The sequence below is a fragment of the Ornithorhynchus anatinus genome, chromosome 3, assembly GCF_004115215.2.
Source record: "Ornithorhynchus anatinus isolate Pmale09 chromosome 3, mOrnAna1.pri.v4, whole genome shotgun sequence".
Taxonomy (NCBI): domain Eukaryota; kingdom Metazoa; phylum Chordata; class Mammalia; order Monotremata; family Ornithorhynchidae; genus Ornithorhynchus; species Ornithorhynchus anatinus.
In genome coordinates this window covers 55,441,234-55,459,591 of record NC_041730.1, presented here as the reverse complement: position 1 = coordinate 55,459,591, position 18,358 = coordinate 55,441,234, and the positions used below count along the sequence as shown (strand labels likewise).

The 18,358-nt window shown below is 40.0% G+C and overlaps 1 protein-coding gene across 1 annotated transcript in view; it reads right to left on the bottom strand.

The window, feature by feature from the left end:
• The window catches only part of RIT2 (Ras like without CAAX 2), a 352,945-nt gene extending 341,293 nt beyond the window's left edge, over positions 1 to 11,652 (bottom strand). The window contains exons 1-2 of the mRNA XM_007659987.4: positions 11,585 to 11,652; positions 11,356 to 11,485 (exon numbers count right to left, since the gene is read on the bottom strand). Coding sequence (XP_007658177.1) covers positions 11,356 to 11,458 — 103 coding nt within the window. The 5' untranslated portion in view covers positions 11,459 to 11,485; positions 11,585 to 11,652. The remainder of the gene's footprint in view (positions 1 to 11,355; positions 11,486 to 11,584) is intronic.
• Positions 11,653 to 18,358: the final 6,706 nt, after the last annotated feature.

Below are 18,358 nucleotides of genomic sequence, written 5' to 3'. Positions count from 1 at the left end.
TCCTTAACTTCTATTGTTAACCACTCAGTCTCCAATGGCTCCTTCCCCTCTGCCTTCAAACATGCCCACGTCTCCCCAATCCTAAAAAACCCCACTCTCGACCCCACTTCCCCTTCCAGTTATCGCCCTATCTCCCTACTACCTTCCTTTCCAAAATCCTAGAACAAGTCATCTACACTCCCCGCTGAGAATTCCTTAACTCCCATTCTCTCCTGAACCCCCTCCAATCTGGCTTCCGTCCCCTCCACTCTACCAAGACTGCTCTCTCTAAGGTCACCCATGACCTCCTTCTTGCCAAATCCAATGGCTCCTACTGCATTCTAATCCTCCTTGACCTCTCAGCTGCCTTTGACACTGTCGACCATCCCCTCCTCCTCCACACCTTATCTCACCTTGGCTTCACAGACTCCGTCCTCTCCTGGTTCTCCTCTTATCTCTCTGGCCGGTCATTCTCGGTCTCTTTCACAGGCGCCTCCTCCCCCTGTTGGAGTTCCTCAAGGGTCAGTTCTTGACCCTCTTCTGTTCTCCATTTACACTCACTCCCTTGGTGAACTCATTCACTCTCACGGCTTTGACTACCATCTCTACGCACATGACACGCAGATCTACACCTCTGCCCCTGTCCTCTCCTCCTCCCTTCAGGCTCGCATCTCCTCTTGCCTCCAGGATGTCTCCACCTGGATGTCTGCCCGCCACCTAAAACTCAACATGAGCAAGACTGAGCTCATCTTCCCTCCCAAACCCAGTCCTCTACCAGACTTCCCTATCACCATGGACGGTACGACCATTCTTCCCGTCTCTCAGGCCCGCAATCTCAGTGTCATCTTTGACTCGCCTCTCTCGTTCACCCCACACATCCGATCAGTTACCAAGACCTGCCGGTCTCACCTTTATGATATCGCCAAGATCTGCCCTTTCCTCTCCACCCAAACGGCTACCTTTTGCTACAGGCTCTCGTAATATCCCAGCTAGACTACTGTGTCAGCCTTCTCTCTGATCTCCCTTCCTCCTCTCTCGCCCCGCTCCAGTCTATTCTTCACTCCGCTGCCTGGCTCATCTTCCTGCAAAAACGATCTGGGCATGTCACTCTCCTTCTTAAACACCTCCAGTGGTTGCCTATCAACCTCCGCTCCAAATCAAAACTCCTCACTCTAGGCTTCAAGGCTCTCCATCACCTTGCCCCTTCCTACCTCTCCTCCCTTCTCTCTTTCTATTGCCCACCCCGCACGTTCCACTCCTCTGCCGCCTACCTCCTCACCGTCCCTCGGTCTCGCCTATCCTGCTGTCAACCCCTGGGCCACGTCCTCCTGCGGTCCTGGAATGCCCTCCCTCCTCACCTCAATCTAATTCTCTTCCCCTCTTCAAATCCCTACTTAAAACTCACCTCCTCCAAGAGGCCTTCCCAGACTGAACTCCCCCCTTTTTCCTTCTGCTCCCTCTACCCCCCTTCACCTCTCTGCAGCTAAACCCTCTTCTCCCCCCTTTCCCTCTCCTCCTCCCACTCAGCACTGTACTCATCCGCTTAACTGTATATATCTTTATCACCCTATTTATTTTGTTTATTTTGTTTAATGAGATGTACATCACCCTGATTCTATTTAGTTGCCATTGTTTTTATGAGATGTTCTTCCCCTTGACTCTAATTATTGCCATTGTTCTTGTCTGCCTGTCTGCCCTGATTAGACTGTAAGCCCATCAAAGGACAGGGACTGTCTCTATCTGTTGCCGACTTGTACATTCCAAGCGCTTAGTACAGTGCTCTGCATATAGTAAATGCTCAATAAATACTATTGAATTAGTGAATGAATGTTTAGTATGAGGTTTGGATTTAACTGAACCCAAAAAAATCCAAGTTTAATTGATCCTTAAACAAGGAAATGAAAATAAGCCAAAAAACTTATACTACTTATTTCAAGTCTATAATGTAAGAATAATTTGCATACATTTGGAAAAGATCTAAGCTTCTGAAAATGTAAACAGAAGAAATGGGCTACAAACTATTTTTTTTTCTCTGGGTTCCTGTGTTTCAAAGTATGTGCTTTCACCATTTTATTATCTACTTACTAACCTAAGAAGATATTAAGAGAGTGACAGTCACCATGAAACTGAACCTTTAAAGTATAGCAGCTCCCTGCCTCCCCTCAGCCACCCAAGGGATAGGAAGCAAGCCTAATTCCAACTGTGTATTCATTCCCAATGTTTCGTAGAGTGTTTAGCACAAAGCTCTTAATACCTTTATTAAGGCTTTGACCAATAATTCTGTGTCATTATTATATTATGTTATATTCTGAATATTCCATAAAGCAGTCTTCCACATTATATCATAAATAAATAACACTACTGATTCAGATCAATGGTCAATCCATTTCACTCACTGGGCTCTGACCATGGTAAAAGATGCTTTGGAGAAACATTCAATAGTTGCCATCCTTAATATAGGAGTGTGCTGCATAGCATATAGAAATTCTCCAAATAGTTCTAGTTTCCCCTCTAACAACCAATTATGGACTGCCTATCCTATAATTCAACCCTAAAAGAATGGACAGCACTTGTCAAGAATGGAACCCAGACCTGCTACCTGGCAGGTGAGAGTTTATCTGTTGGGCACTAAGTACTTTGGTAATAATAATGATGGTATTTGTTAAGTGCTTACTATATGCCAAGCACTGTTCTAAGCGCTGGGGGTAGCTACAAGGTAATCAGGTTGTCCACGTAGGGCTCAAAGTCTTAATCCTCATTTTGCAGATGAGGTAACTGAGGCACAGAGAAGTTACGTGACTTGCCCAAAGTCACACAGCTGCCAAGTGGCAGAACCAAAATTAGAACCACCGACCTCTGACTTCCAAGCCCATGCTTTTTCCACTAAGCCACTCTGCTTCTAGTAAGGAGAATGAAAACTTCTTCAGTTCTTAAATTTTCTTAGAATTTAATTTAGACAAATAGTCTGATGACACAGGGAAAGCCCCACAGTCATCACAATAAGAAACTAAATCTATTCCCATTTGGGTGGATTTAGTTCCACCACAAACTCCTTGTTTTATGATTTCTTTGCAGTCTCCCCTGATGGACGCTCACCTCTTGGTAAAGGTTTTGGAGATGGGTGGGTACCTTGACAAAAAACACAAAAAAACATAGTTTTTGGTTGTTTTTGTGATTAAATCAGTTATTTTGTAGTGAAAGAGAGTATCAAATTTTTTTTTTCTTTGTGAGGATGTCCTGTGTTGGGGTGGGAGCTGAAATGAAAGTGCCATAGTTTACTCTTTTAAAAAGAAATATCAATTTCTTCTGTAAAGGAGGCAAATAAAAATAAGTCAAATAGATTTAGAGAAGTCAAAATCAGAGGAATGTACTGAGTTAGAGACTCAAACCCAGAGACATAATATATAACTATGCTCATTTTTTAAAAGATTACAAATAGATCCTGTCACCCATTCTTCTCATGTCCTTTTCCATGAATACCAGTGTTGGTGAGGTGACAGCATTCCAACACTTCGTTATATCAAATGGCCTGGCAAGAATCCCGAGTATGGTTTGGAGATAACACTCTTGAGACTCCTCTAAAAGCTAGATCTGTCTATCATAGGTCCATATGTCTCTCAGTCATAGACTGGACACCACAAGGGCCTTATAGATTTTCAACAAGGTATAGAATTGTTGGTTTTTGGTCTTTTTTGGAAAAGACATTTAAGTGCTTACTATGTGCCAAGTACTGGTCCTAAGTGTTGCTGTAGATATAAGCTAATAAGGTTGGACAAAATCTATGTCCCACATGGGGTTTATAGTCTTAATCCCCAATTTAAAGGTGAGGTAACTGGGGCAAAGAGAAATTAAGTCACTGATCCAAGGTTACAAAATAGACAAGTGGTAGAGCCAGGTTGGAATACAGGTCCTTCTGATTCATTCAATCTTATTTATTGAGTGCTTACTGTGTGCAGAGCACTAAGTGCCTGGAATTTACAATTAGGCAACAGATAGAGGGAATCCCTGCCCAACAACGGGCTTCTGATGCCCAGACCCACTCCAAACACAAAGTGTATTCAACTACATAGTTAATTGTGATCAATCTTCTTTTGATGTGTATTTCCCTCATAGTGCAATCTGCTGGAAGGCAGGTCATGTGACACTACTTACTGTGCACATCTAGTGAGTATTCTATAAATTCTGTTTCTGCCTTTGTCCAGCCTGTGCAGTTGCCAAAGGACTATGTAATAATAATGTTGGTCTTTATGGATTGCAATACACTGTACTAAATGGTGGTGTAAGTATAACCAAAGCAAGACAGCCTGCCTGGAGCTTGGAATTTAATGCGACAGGCAAAATATTTACAATTAGTGGGACCTGTAGGACTTACAGTTGTCAGGTAGGGAATAAAACAACTAGGTCCCCTAGGTACTACCAGAGCCAGTAGCTTTTCTATTTATTAGAAGTTGGAGCTCATTCTACAGTCTTCCTCCTAACATCCTTAAAACCTTCTGAAGGGAAAAGTTGTCAGAATTCATAACAATCTTCAAAATAGTGAGTTTAACTGTGGGAATTATAAAGTTGACAAGCTTTGCAAATAATGATTACAATACCCAAGGCTAATGCTGATGTGAGAATGATTGAATATTTGTCCCATTTTGAACCCAGTCAAATATCACATGGTTTGTTCTGTGAATTAACATCAAAGCTTATCAACCCATATGATTTCCTGAGTTTAAGTAGCATTTTTCTTTCAATCTGCAAACTCTGTTTAGATAGTATCACATCAAGAATTAACCCCAATATATAAAAGCAGGAGAATGGGAAGGCATGGAAGCAAGACAGAGCTTATCAGGCTAATTATCAGGCTGAGTCACAGAATCATAGAGAAGAAACTTGGCCAAGATTACATAGCATCAGTAGTGAATACTGGATAAACCCACAATTCTATCTCATTGTATTACTCTCTAATACTACTCAAGTACTCTGATCATTTTCTTCAGGCTTGGTTTAGCTCATGGATCTTCTTGTCCTCTTCCACAAATACTCTGAATGGTGAAAGCCATTTAAAAAGAGCAACTTCTATTAAAGTATGCTATAATCAGGATGGCCTTGGCCATGTACCCAATAATGTTTGGTCACAAGCATCCCAGCCCCCAAAATTGTCTTCATGCAGATTTTCATTAGGCCATATGAAAGAAAACAAAGGGCAGTTGTCAGCAGAACCTAATTTACTTGAAAGATATTTTACAATCCCAAATTGAGTCTGACCTTCCTGCCCTTCATAAAGTTCTAGACTCTAGTCCCCAAGCTCTTTATGGGCAGGGAATGTGTCTACTAATTCTGTTACACTGTAATGTACTGAACACTGTACTACAGCAGCATGGTTTAAGCACCAGCATGGCTTAGTGGAAAGACCAGAGGCTTAGAAATCAGAGATCAGGGTTCTAATCCTGGCTCTGCCACTTGGCAGCTGTGTGACTTTGGGCAAGTCACTTAACTTCTCTTTGCCTGTTATCTCATCTGTAAAATGGGGATTAAGACTGAGCCCCACATGGGACAACCTGATAATCTTGTATCTACCCCAGTGCTTAACACAGTACTTGGCACACAGTAAGCACTTAAATGCCATCATCATTATTACTCTTCCAAGCACTTAACATTGCTCTGCATATAAGTGCTCAATAAATACCACTGAATGATGGATTGATTCCCAAGGGCTCCAGTCAAACATTAACAGTGGACCTCTAGAAATACTAAACACTTAGGGGCAATTTGAGTGGGGAGATGTCAAAGATGGGATTACCCCCATTAAAATAAATAAAGAGACACACCTGGGGTCATCTAAATTAGTAAGAAAGAAAGAGATGAGAAAGAAAGATAAATGACATGGAAGAGGAAGAAGATAGGGTATTTTTCTCTTCTGAAAATATTGTTGGACCAGGCAAAGCTGTGTATGTATGCACCAGTAGGGCATAGCATTAGATAAAGAGGAAAGAGACAAGCCCAGGGGGAAAAAAAAAGGATAAAATTACCATATAGCTTGAGAGAATAAGACTTACCTGTTCTGGTGCTCACACTCTGTCTTGGTCTGAGCCTAGACATAAATACTCCTCATAATACTACTACTATTACCATTAACTGAGCATGCATTTCAGATGCACTGTACTAAGCTTTAAGGAAGGTACTAGAAAGAGATTTAACATACATGATCCCTGCCCTCAAGGAATTTAATTGTCTAGCATGGGACACACAAATTCCAACTAGGAGAAAGTATATAAAGTATTTATATAAATGAAAACCTGAGTGTTTAGAAGGACTGAAGTGTCAGTGGGAAAGAGTAAAGATGTTTAAAGTGAGGAAAAAATTTTTTAAATTGTAGATTTTCCAGACTGTAAGTGCTTGGCTCACTTTTCCCCTTAAACCATAAAATAGGAATAGTGTGGCCCACCTGCTGGAGAAAACAAAAATAAAGAGCAAAACTGCTATTCAAAATAGATTATACAGCCTGTGAGAGAACATGTTGCAATTAATTGTAATCTGGATTGATTCAAGACAAAAACATGTACACTTGTAAATCATAAGTCCATTATGAAGACACTTTGAGGATTTAATGCTGCAGGCAATTTCTCAATGTACTTTCCATAGGAAGCTGTGGGTGCATGGAGTGTGTATTAAAAAGCCATAGCACATCATGTCAGATAGAACGAAGGGATTATTTACAGCTATAAGTAGCAGCTTGACATAATAGTCACTGAAATTACTACTCCATATTCAAAAGTTGAGGTTGATCAATACTAAGGTATGGAACATAAATTTGCAAATAATAGCAGATATTTAATTCTTGATCCAGTTCATATTTCTTTCTACACCTTTGCAAAAACCTTTCCATGCATGCCCTCAGAGTCACTCAGTAAAATCTGCATTATGCACCCAGAGAAAGGGACTTTATAGGAATACAGTCCAAATGTGATTTGGAAGGAGATCAAGTCCTGAATTGTGCAGCTAGTATGGAGCATTCTAATGATTTTCTCTTAAATGAATTGGTTCCTGCAAATTAGAGCCAATCCTAAATTGCAGTATAAATCTACCATTGCTGGTTCTTTGAAAAAATCAAATAATTAAATTGATGTTTCAATCTTCTCAAGGTTGTCTTCTGTCTGGTTCTAACTCCCATGTGATTGAAAGCAGATTATTTCCAGCTGTCCACTGCTAATCCAACTCTTTTGGGGGAAAAAATCTAATTTCCAAAATGAAGGGGGTCCAAATTTTGATCCCACAAATACACAAGCCCATAGAAACATTCAAAAAGGTTCTCTGGCAAGAAAAGGGAAAGAAGAGAAAAAAAAAAAAACAACCTATCAATGGTATTAACTGAATACTTATGTGCAGAGCACTATACTCAATGCTTTGGAGAATAAAATTCAACAGAATTAGCAGATACATTCCCAGCCCATCTCTTTCAAAGGAGATATTTTCCTCTCCCACATTATTAGAAGCACTGATGTATCATTGCTTACAGTCTAGTTTCAACATCTTGCAAAGTGTATGTTCCTTAGTTTCCACTCAGTACTTTAATTTGATTTTCCACTCAGCTACCATGTTAAGTTTTTTACAGCAAGTGATTGTATTACTTATTATTACTAATTATAGTAGCTAAACAGGTAGCCAAAAGACTTAAGTTTTGTTTTTCTTATTACTCTACATTTTTTGCTTAACAAAACATATTCAAACCAATAACTGGAAATTAGTATCTTGATAACTAAAGTTAAAGGTCCTTTTTAAGCATCAGTATCAGTACAAGAAACCAGACTCACTCAGCTACACAGCTCACTTGCCTGTTTAATAATATATATACCTATATACTTAAGTGTGCATAGTTGAATATTGCACATATTTCTCAAGGAACATTTTAAGAAAGGTGACTACTTTCAAACTAAAGCTGATCTGGAAGAACCTTAAAGGTAAAAAACACTTCAAGCTAAAGAGATGTTAAGAAAAAATGCCCTATAGAACATACTAAATGAATCAGGCCTTCTACTTACACATTTACAACATTTATAACCTTAAGACCATTCTCTGAAGGTCTAAAAACATGATTTCTTGAAACAGAAGCAAACTTTATAGAAGCTTTCAGTACTTGATTTCTAGAGCAACCAGAATCTTCCCCAGAGTTCAAACACAGGCCTCAAATCTTTCAAGTTTTGTTTCTTAGATAAAGGAACTTGAACCACCGAAAACTGTGTGGAAACCACCACCACCCTACAACTCTCTTGTAAAGCACTGATCAACTACTCAGCTGACAAGCAGTTAGGCAATCACTTTATATCATTTTACAGCTGAAGAAAGGGTTTGTAATCACTGAAAAAAAGGCACAACACAGTGCAGGTGGAAGAAATGGTCTGTCCATTTGCAGACCTAGACTAGAATCAATTGTTTTGTACCCCCTCAAAAATACTGCTTATAAACAGGTGAATGAAGTAAACTAATATGAAAGTTTCATGTTAAGCTTCTACTGGCCTCAACCAAATTCACTGCTTTAATTTCATAATGTTAATTTGCTTTCAGATTGCTCAGCAGCACATTAAGTCAATCAGGAACCAGTCTAATTGACTAACTAAATTAAAAATTTATATTCCAAGGTTGCAATTTTTTAAATGTCTTATGAGCTGGTGATAAAGGAATACAGAGTGAATGTTGAACTATTTTTCAGCAGAAAAGAGAAGTGAAAATAAGGATCATTTGTCTTAAGATGAGTGGCTCTTTGAATGAAATTTCTAGGAGAAAAGCACAATTCTCAGCCCTAGGGAGCAGTGAATTGGTAAAAGATACTTCCAGAATTGGTATGAGAGAGACAAGATGGACAGATTGCTGCCCTCTTTTGATTATTCTCTGAAGAAAATGGATATTTATTGAAATCACATTGCACAAATTCCATCAGTGTCAACCATTAAGAGGAAGAAAAATCCCTGCTTATTTTGTGCCATCTTAAATCTTCTGCAAAACAAAAAAGTGTCATTTTAGGATGATTTGAATGCAATAATTGTAATTTATTTTGTTTTCTGAATATTTATGGGAACTGGCATGCTAGTAGAATAAGAAGCACTAAAAGCAACATTCAAAGAGCAAAGGTCTGCATATTTCTGCCATGATTTGGAACATTTGACTAAATCTAAAGCCTCTCCAGTATTTAAACCATATTTTTAGGTAATTTTACATTAGCTGATAGTCAAAAAAAAACCTGCCTGGCATAGCTAATCATTCCAATTTGACTAATTTGACTTCTGGGAACTTTTCTGTGGCCTCTCTGAGGCTCTCTGGGCACTCAGATTCCAATTTATCACATTTGAAAATGTAATTTTCCAAAGATTTAATTATGGTCTGGGCCTTTTGCTCAGAGCTACTTTAACAAGCAGACACTAAAGCAGATACAGTGCACTCAGTATTTCCTTCCAAGAGCTCAGATTGTTTGAGTCAGTGGCAATGATATATCAGTGCTTCTAATATTGGGGGAGAGGAAAATATCTCCTTTAAAAGATGCCACCATTATGCTCCATGCTATCCTGGGTTGCTTGTGTGCAAATATGGGGGTTTAAAATTCAAATCATTTGACCTACTAGACAAACTTCACAGACTCTTACCCACCCATGATTGAAGCTTTAAAATATGATTGCTATCTCCAAATAAACCTTTCAAGTTTCTTGAGAGAAGACAAAAGCATCATGAGCTAAACATGATATATAGCAAACATGACAAGAAAATATGGGAAAAAATAGTTTAGTAACCAAAGACACCCCTTTAAATTCACTTTGCCAAGTTTGCTTTAAAATAAATTCTGATTGAGTCATCTATTTGTGTCCTCCTCCTACTCCACCCTTGCCTAGGCCACCCTACTCCACTCTACACCATGTCCCTTTCTCACAGTCTTAGATTATTTTCCTAGTTACATTATTTCATTTTGTTTTGTTAATTCAATAGACCAAGATTCAAGCGGACCATGTGTTAAGCAGGGATGCAGGCAGGAATGCATGATTTAAAAAATGATAGCTTCTTGGGTGTAAATCCTATCAATTATCTCTTTTTCTACTTCCCTGAAAAATGTGACGAAGGGAAAGGAACGGAAGGCTTTCCTCTGGCACTCAGTCTACTCCCCAGTATGCTTCTCTCTCCCCTAACTTCTTTCAGGATACTTTTAGTATTTCCTGGTTTCATGTTAGCATCCTTTGGCTATTTTAGATTGAACTCCTTCCTACGCAACTTTCTTATAGTTATGACAGTCTCCCTTCTTCTGTGTCATGTGCACAGAATCCTGATGGTCCACATCATGTCTTTTAGGTCAACATTTAAACTCTCCCTAGGATCTGTTCTCTTCCACATTAGAGATATGATATTCTCTCTAAATCCCCCCACTCCTTAAACTGTCTGAAACAGTTGTCAAAATCAGCATTTACACTGGTCCTTTTGGTCGTTAATTTCTTCCTACACCCAATCACTGCCCTCTTTAATTGTAAGCTCTTTTTGGGACAAATTTTTTCTTCTTGAGTATATTCATTCAAATAGTTTTTACCCAGTGCTTTTCACAGAGTAAGCACATGATGCCAGAAATTTTCAAGTACCCTTTTTGTTACCTGCATCAAATTCAAATTCTTAAGAACTCCACCAATCGTTGCTTCTCATTTCTGCCCTGTAACATCTTTTCCTTTCCTCCAGTCAATCAAACTTTGACTAGGCCCTCTTCATTCTCTCTCTCACATCTATTTCTACCCCTTCTTCTACCCCAAACAATCCCCAACTTCCCACAGTCCAACAATTTATATACTGACATTTGAAACCTACTTGTTAGAAGGCCTAACCTCAAAGAAGGGGGAAATCGTGAAAACCAATACATGGCATGCACAAACACTGAAAGCTACCATACTTCCAGAAGAGAGAGAGAAAAAAAACAAGAGAGGGGAGAGGGAGAGAAAGAGAGAGAGAAAGAGAGTCTATGTCCTGCCCAATTATGTACACTTGTGGTTTCCATCTCATTGGTTTGTCTTAAGGTTACAGATCTAACATTAAATATAGTTCATACAAGACCTAGCCACTCCCCGTAGCAATTTAACCCATATAATGCGGTGTTGATCATAATTATACAAAGAGCAAACATCTGCAAATACTGTACCAAAAAAAAAAAAGACTGTGCTCTGAAGATGTTCTGTCGGCAACTAAATTCTGCTGACTCATCAGCAATGAATTTCCAATCCTAACTCCTTTTTACAGTCTGACAGGAGCCCGGTATTTAGCTGCAGCTGAAACCCTTCCCGGCACTGACATCATGATTTCCCTGGCTCAGAGAAGTGGACCTGTCCCCTTCACCCCTCATTAGCCAATATTTGGAATGAAAAAACTTACCGCTCTTCCCAACTCCCCCTGCTCCTAGCATCACCACCTTGTATTCTCTGGACCCTCCTGAAGAACTGCTTGAGGAGCAGATGGTTTCATTTTCTGTCTCCATCTTACACGAGGGACTGAAGAAGAAGTGCTGGAGGAGGAGGGAAGAAAAAAAAAACCCCACAACTGTCAGGTGCTTGCTATGATATGAAACAACTCTAAAAATTGTGTAAAAGGAAAGGTTTAGTACAAGAGATAAGAACGATCAGTATCAGGCTTGCTGCCGTTTCACTGTTTGCTGGAGCAGGTCTCATAGCAACCACTTTAACTGCTTCCAATAAAAATCTCCCTTTTCCACCCCCCTCCTCCCGATCTCTCACTCTCTCTCCATCTCTTCCCCCACCACACTCTCCACTGTGTATTTTTTTTTTTTGGACAGTAGCAGTTCAAAAACACCAAAGCTCTGTTACCTTCTCATATTTTTGAGTGACTAGAGCTAAATAAACCTGAGATTCAGCATAAAATGTTATACCACACAGGATCATGCTGGAATCATATTCAAAGCCTGTAGACTATTTTAAGGGGAAAACCAAATCGACACTTAGTCATTAATTATGAATTTCAGTTGCATTCTATTTATTTTCTAGCTCTTCACACACAGTTTCATAGTTTATGAAGTAAGGATGTTGGTCCTTCCTATTTTATGGGTGTAAAAATAAGGTGCAGAGTGCTTGACATTGTTGTTTAAAACTCTCGAGGTGGAAGGCTGTGTGCACTAAATTCTTTTGATACAGCTGAAACATTTCAGATTGAACACGATTGGGTACACAAGTTTGTTCACTGTTTAACTGGATATGAATCTTCCTAGTTTTTATTGGACTGCTTGAAGAACATGTAACATCTGTAGAATAACACGCACAAAGTGAGAACTCATTAATATGGGAGGTTGGTTTTGACAGAAGCAAGAGAAATCTTTTTTAATCCTCTGGGAATGAATAAATGCCCAAAATAAAATAGGATTTCCATTAAATTTAAAATAACTCTTTACTAGCCTTCTGCAAGCTTGCAATAGTGACTGAATCTGTTTTGACCTCCTGTACCTACCCAACATTTAGCACAGTGCTTGGCATGTACTAAATGCTTAACCCAAATGACACATTTAGTATCATTACTATTATTATTGTTATAGATATTTTGGAATTGTTTCTCCATTTGAAGCAGGCCTTTACTATAATGTCTGTGATACTCTAAATAAAATACTGCTAACACTGTTTATTTAGAAATGTAAGGGGTGGGTTTGGGAGAAACTTTTATACTTGGGCATTAATTACATTTCAATTACCAACAGGTGTCTTTTAACAATCTTAAATTTCATAGTGTGAGAACAGACCTCTATTGCCTACAGGGTTAATGATAATGGCTTTTAAGACATTATACTCTCTTCCCTAAATTGGAGTGGGTAAGAAGAAAGAGAGGGGAAAAGAAAAGTGGGCAGTTGAGATAAGAGGTGGGATCACAGTTATAGGCAGCCCGAGGTTCTATTCCTTATTGTATCACTGAATTCCCAATGATTTTCAACCAATCACTTCCCCTCTATAAAGGGATGATATTCCCTCCATTAGAACAATTTTTTGGGAGTTCTCACCCATGTCCTCTGCTTCTGACCTGGAACACCCTCCATTTTCATAACCAGCAGACAATTATTCTTCTCACCTTCAAAGTCTTGTTAATAGTAAAAATAAAATTATTATGGTATTCATGAAGTGCTTCCTATCTGCCAGTTACAGAACTAAGCACCGGGGTAGATACAAGCAAATCAGGTTGGTCACAGTCCCTGTCGCATGTGCGGCTCACAGTCTCAATCTCTATTTTACAGATGAGGTCACTGAAGCAAGAGAAGTAAAGAAACTTGTCCAAGGTCACACAGCAGACAAGTGGCAGAACCGGAATTAGAACCCATGACCTCTGACTCCCAGGCCCATGCTCTATCCACTATGCCATGCAGCTTCTTAAAGGCACCTATCCTCCAAACAAATAACCTCATTTCCTCTTTCCCATTTCTTTTTGTGTCATCCGCACTTGTTCATTTTATTCATCCCTCCCTCAGCCCCAAAGCACTTTTGTATTTATATTAATGTCTATCCCCGCCTCTAGACTGTAAGCTCTTTGTGGGCAGGGAATGTGCCCATTATATTGTTGTGTTTTACTCTCCCAAGAACTTAGTACAGTGTCCTGCACATAATAAGTGTTCAATAAATATGATTTATTAATTGAGAAGTTCAGTATTTGTCATATATAATTTCAGGGCTGGGGCGGGGGGGGGGCGGGTGTGTGTGTGTGTGTGTGTGAGAGAGAGAGAGAGAGAGAGAGAGAGAGAGAGAGAGAGAGAGAGAGAGAGACAAAGAGAGAGGGATTTTGCTGTGAAGAATGTAGGGCTTATTTTGACATTATGTCAGATTCCATAAAAAGTGAGTTGGTTCAGATGACAACTGTCATCTCCAGAGTGTGAAGGAGGGGAGGAACTCACCTCAGGCTTAGTTTCACCTCTGGAGCTAACTAAGCGTCAGAAACAGAGAGGTTGATCCTGAGAATGATAAATAGCAAGGCTCCTTTTTTATAATTCTTTTTTAAATGCTTACTAGGTCCCAGTCACTGTCCTAAGTGGCAGGGTAGTTACAAGCTAATCAAATTAGACATACTCCATGTCCTGCATTGTTTGCATTGATTTGAAAACTATTTTAAGATAATGGAAGGTCGAGATTCCGCTGAAGGCTTAGAGGATGGCTTAGATGAGGCCACTTACCACCAGGATAAGAGAGCAGAAACCTAGAGAATATGCTCCTAAAGAACTTAACACATATTTAGGTATGTCCCAGGAAAAAAATTAACTTGGCCTTATTGTAGCCCCTGGACGAGAATGGGCAGGGCAGAGAAGGTTGCTTACATTATAAAACTACTACATTATAAAACATTACCACTACCATAATCAGAAAAAAGCTCCAACTTGGAACAGAAAAATAGAAAGGATGTAAGTCAGGACTGACTGCTCCCTAAAAACATATTCAGTCTGAAATTGAAATGCTAATAAGAGTGGGTGAATAAAGAGTAGGTGTAAATTCTTCTTGGTCAGGAAATGTGTCTATCAACTCTGTTATACTGTAAACTCCCAAGCACTCTGTTATATTGTAAGCTCCCAAGCACTTAGTAAAGTGCTTGGCATGCAGTTAGTGCTCAATAAATACAAATGATCAATCTGTTCAAACCAAACAATGATCCTGTCCCACCTTGATGACTGCATCAGCCTTCTTCCTGACCTACTTACCTGCTGTCTGTCCTCACTCTCATCTATACTTCACTCTGCTACCCAGATCATTTTTCTATAAAATTGTTCAGTCCATCTTTCCCTAATCCTTAAGAACCTCCAGAAGTTGTCCATAATAATAATAATAATAATAATAATAATAATGTTGGTATTTGTTAAGCGCTTACTATGTGCCGAGCACTGTTCTAAGCACTGGGGTAGACACAGGGGAATCAGGTTGTCCCACGTGGGGCTCACGGTCTTAATCCCCATTTTACAGATGAGGGAACTGAGGCACAGAGAAGTTAAGTGACTTGCCCACAGTCACACAGCTGACAGATGGCAGAGCCGGGATTCAAACCCATGACCTCTGACTCCAAAGCCCGGGCTCTTTCCACTGAGCCACGCTGCTTCCATCCACCCAGCATCTCACAGGGAACTCCTTACCATTGACTTTACAGCATTCAATCACCTTGCTCCCTCCCCTCTTACCTCGTGGCTCTCCTACTATAACCCAGCCTGCCCACCCCCTTACTGTACCTCAATCTCTTCCATATTGCAGCTAACCCCTACCTCTGCCTGGAATGCCCCTCCTCTTCCTATTCTACAGGCAATTATTCTCCCTATATTCAAAACCTTATTGAAGGCACATCTCCAAAAGGCCTTCCCTGACTAAACCCTTAATTCCTCTTTTCCCACTCCCTTCTGTATCACCCTGATTTGCTCTCTTTATTCACCCCTCCCTCAGCCCCCCAGTAATTATGTGCATATCAGTAATTTATTTATATTTAGGTCTGTATCTTCTATACTTTAAGCTCATTGTGTACAGGGAACATGTCTGTTTACCAGTGCTGTTATGTTGTACTCTCCCAAGCTCTTGGTACAGTGCTCTGCATCCAGTAAGTGCTCAGTAAATACAGTTGATTGATTCTTAGAACCCCCTTTCCAGAGATTCCACTCTGCTCCAGATACTCCAACACAGGGTGGTGCTGAATGGGGAAATTGTATTGGCTGTTGATGGTGGGACTGAAGAAGTATCAGAAGCATATTTGTGCAGCTCATCCTAAATGATAATTTACAACACCTGACCACTCCATTGTTCTGCAAGGGTCAAATCCAGTGCCCCCACCATGACTCAACCAGTTTTGCACCTGGTAATGCAATCAATCTTTTGTAGACGCTGCAAGCCTGTATTTGCACTAGCTGATTCAATCAAGGTGGTGCTGACCAGAAGGGGTTTAGAAGCTTTCCTTAGAGAAATCCTATCACCCTGATAAAAGACAGCAGAGGAAGAATACCAAACCACAAGGACAAACTGAACCATGCCTAGAAATGGAGAGTTAAGAGCAAATATATTGGAAGGGAAAATAGATATTTTATCATCCATTACTGAAGGCTAGCTCCAACTGAGGATCTATGACCTTGACTCCCTGGAAAGCTGACATATGAGGTCCTCTAATACTTAAATGTATCACTAAAGTTGATGCTTATGGTGCTATAGCTTTATGAATCTTTTATATGCTTTTATATATTTGTCCTTTCTTATGCAAAAGACTCTCACCTCCCTGAAGGCAGGGACTAACATTATCATGATTTTACTTAGTAATTTCCAACCATGTTTTTACACTGTGGGGACTCAACAAGTACAATGGACTGATTCCTTATCCCAAAACTAAAATGTTGCCACCTTTGCCCTAATTATCTGCAAAATTATTTCAATTAGGACATGTTCAATTCCTAAAAAATGAGGGCTTTCTCTGGTCTGACCCAAAGAGCACCAGGTTACCTAATTGTGGATGTTCAATAAATGCTCATTGATATGAAATCAAGCAGTGATGTGATAAAGGTGAGGGGGCAGAGGGCTGTCTGATTCAAGATGCATATCAACTAGCTAAAAAATGATTTGGATTGCTGAAACACAGAATTGGCTTTTAAGCTAGTGACATGCTCCACTCAGGTGTTAGATTGGATGTGATTGATTGAGAAGGTGGTGAGGGTTTCACCCCTCAGGTAGCTGCTTAAAATGTAGCAACTGAAGCAAAGCTAACTTACGAAACTTGCCCTGCTTAATTTCAACCTGTTTCTTTCTCCTTCTCAGCAGAGACAGAGACACATTTGGTCTAAAATGAGGCTTATCTGTTCCATTCTAATCTCCACAAGTATATGTTTGAATCCCTCTCCTGGTCCTCTCTTATCCAGAAAGAGACTGCAAGAGAAGGCCTTCAGAATGCTAAGAATACACACACATGCACACAAACAGAAAAAGGACTCCATTTTGGAAAACTGCTTTAAGACATTATGAGTTTGAGTGCCCTTCCAGAAGTGGGAAGCAAAAATGAAGAATCATGAAGATGTGTCCACATCTCCTCCAGTTCTCTCCTTGACACCCTCTAAACTGACTCCCACCCACTTTCACTCTCCTGAAACTCCCATTTGAAAGATCACCAATGAGCTTCTTCTTGACAAATCCAATGCTTCTATTCCATCCTAATCCTCCTCGACCTGTCAGCCGCCTTTGATACTGTTGACCAAACCCTTCTCCTGGAAATGTTATCCAATCTTGGCTTCACTGATCTCTCCTGGTTCTCCTCCTTTCTCTTTGAAAGCTCATTCTTCAACTCTTTAAGAGAAGCAGCATGGTTTAGTAGCAAAAGCACAGGTTTGGGAGTCAGAGGATTGGGGTTTTAATCCCACTCAACACTTGTATGCTGTGTGACTTTGGGCAAGCCAATTAACTTCTCTGTGCCTCAGTTACCACATCTGTAGAATGGGGATTGAGACTGTGAGCCCTGATTACCCTGTATCTACTACAGCATTTAGAACAGTGTTTGGCATGTAGTAAGCACTTAACAAATACCTTAATTATTTATTATTTATTTATAATTTATTCATAGGCTCCTCTCCTCCCCACCCCATAACTGGGGGAATCCCTCAAGGCTCAATTTTGGGTCCTCTTCTATCTTATCTACACCCACTCCCTTGGAGAACTCATTTCCTACTGTGTTCAATTATCATTTCTATGTGTATGATTTCCAAATCTACATTTCTAGCCTTTTTCTTTCTCTTCTGCACACTCACATTTCCTCCTACCTTCAGGACATCTCTATGTGAATGTCCTTTCAATGCCTCATACTTAAGACATCCAAAAGAGAACTCCTCATATTCTCACCTCAACCGTGTCCTCCTCCTGACTTTCCCATCACTGGAGACATAACCCCTATTCTCCCTGTCTCACAAGCCCATAACCTTGGCCTTTTCCCCAACTAATCTCTCTCATTCAATAAACAAAGCAATCTGCCACCAAATCCTCTTTGTTCAACCTTCACAACATCCCCAAAATGCCCCTTTTTCTTTCCATCCAAAATGCTACCTTGTTAATCCAAAAACTCACACTACCTCACCTTGACTACTGAGTCAGCTTTCTTGCTGACTTGGCCACCTCCTGTCTCTCTCCACTTCAATCCATATTTCACTCTGCTGCCTGGATCATTTTCTTACAAAACTGTTCAATCAATGTTTCCCCACTCCTCAAGAACCTCCAGTGGTTGCCCAGCCACTTCCGTACCAAATAGAAATAATAATATTATTTTAAGAGCTTACTCTGTGCCAAGTTCTGTTCTAAGAACTGGCATAGATACAAGGTAATCAGGTTGGACAGAGTCTCTGTCCCACATGAGGTTCACACTCTTAATCCCATTTTACAAATGAAGTTACTGAAGCCCA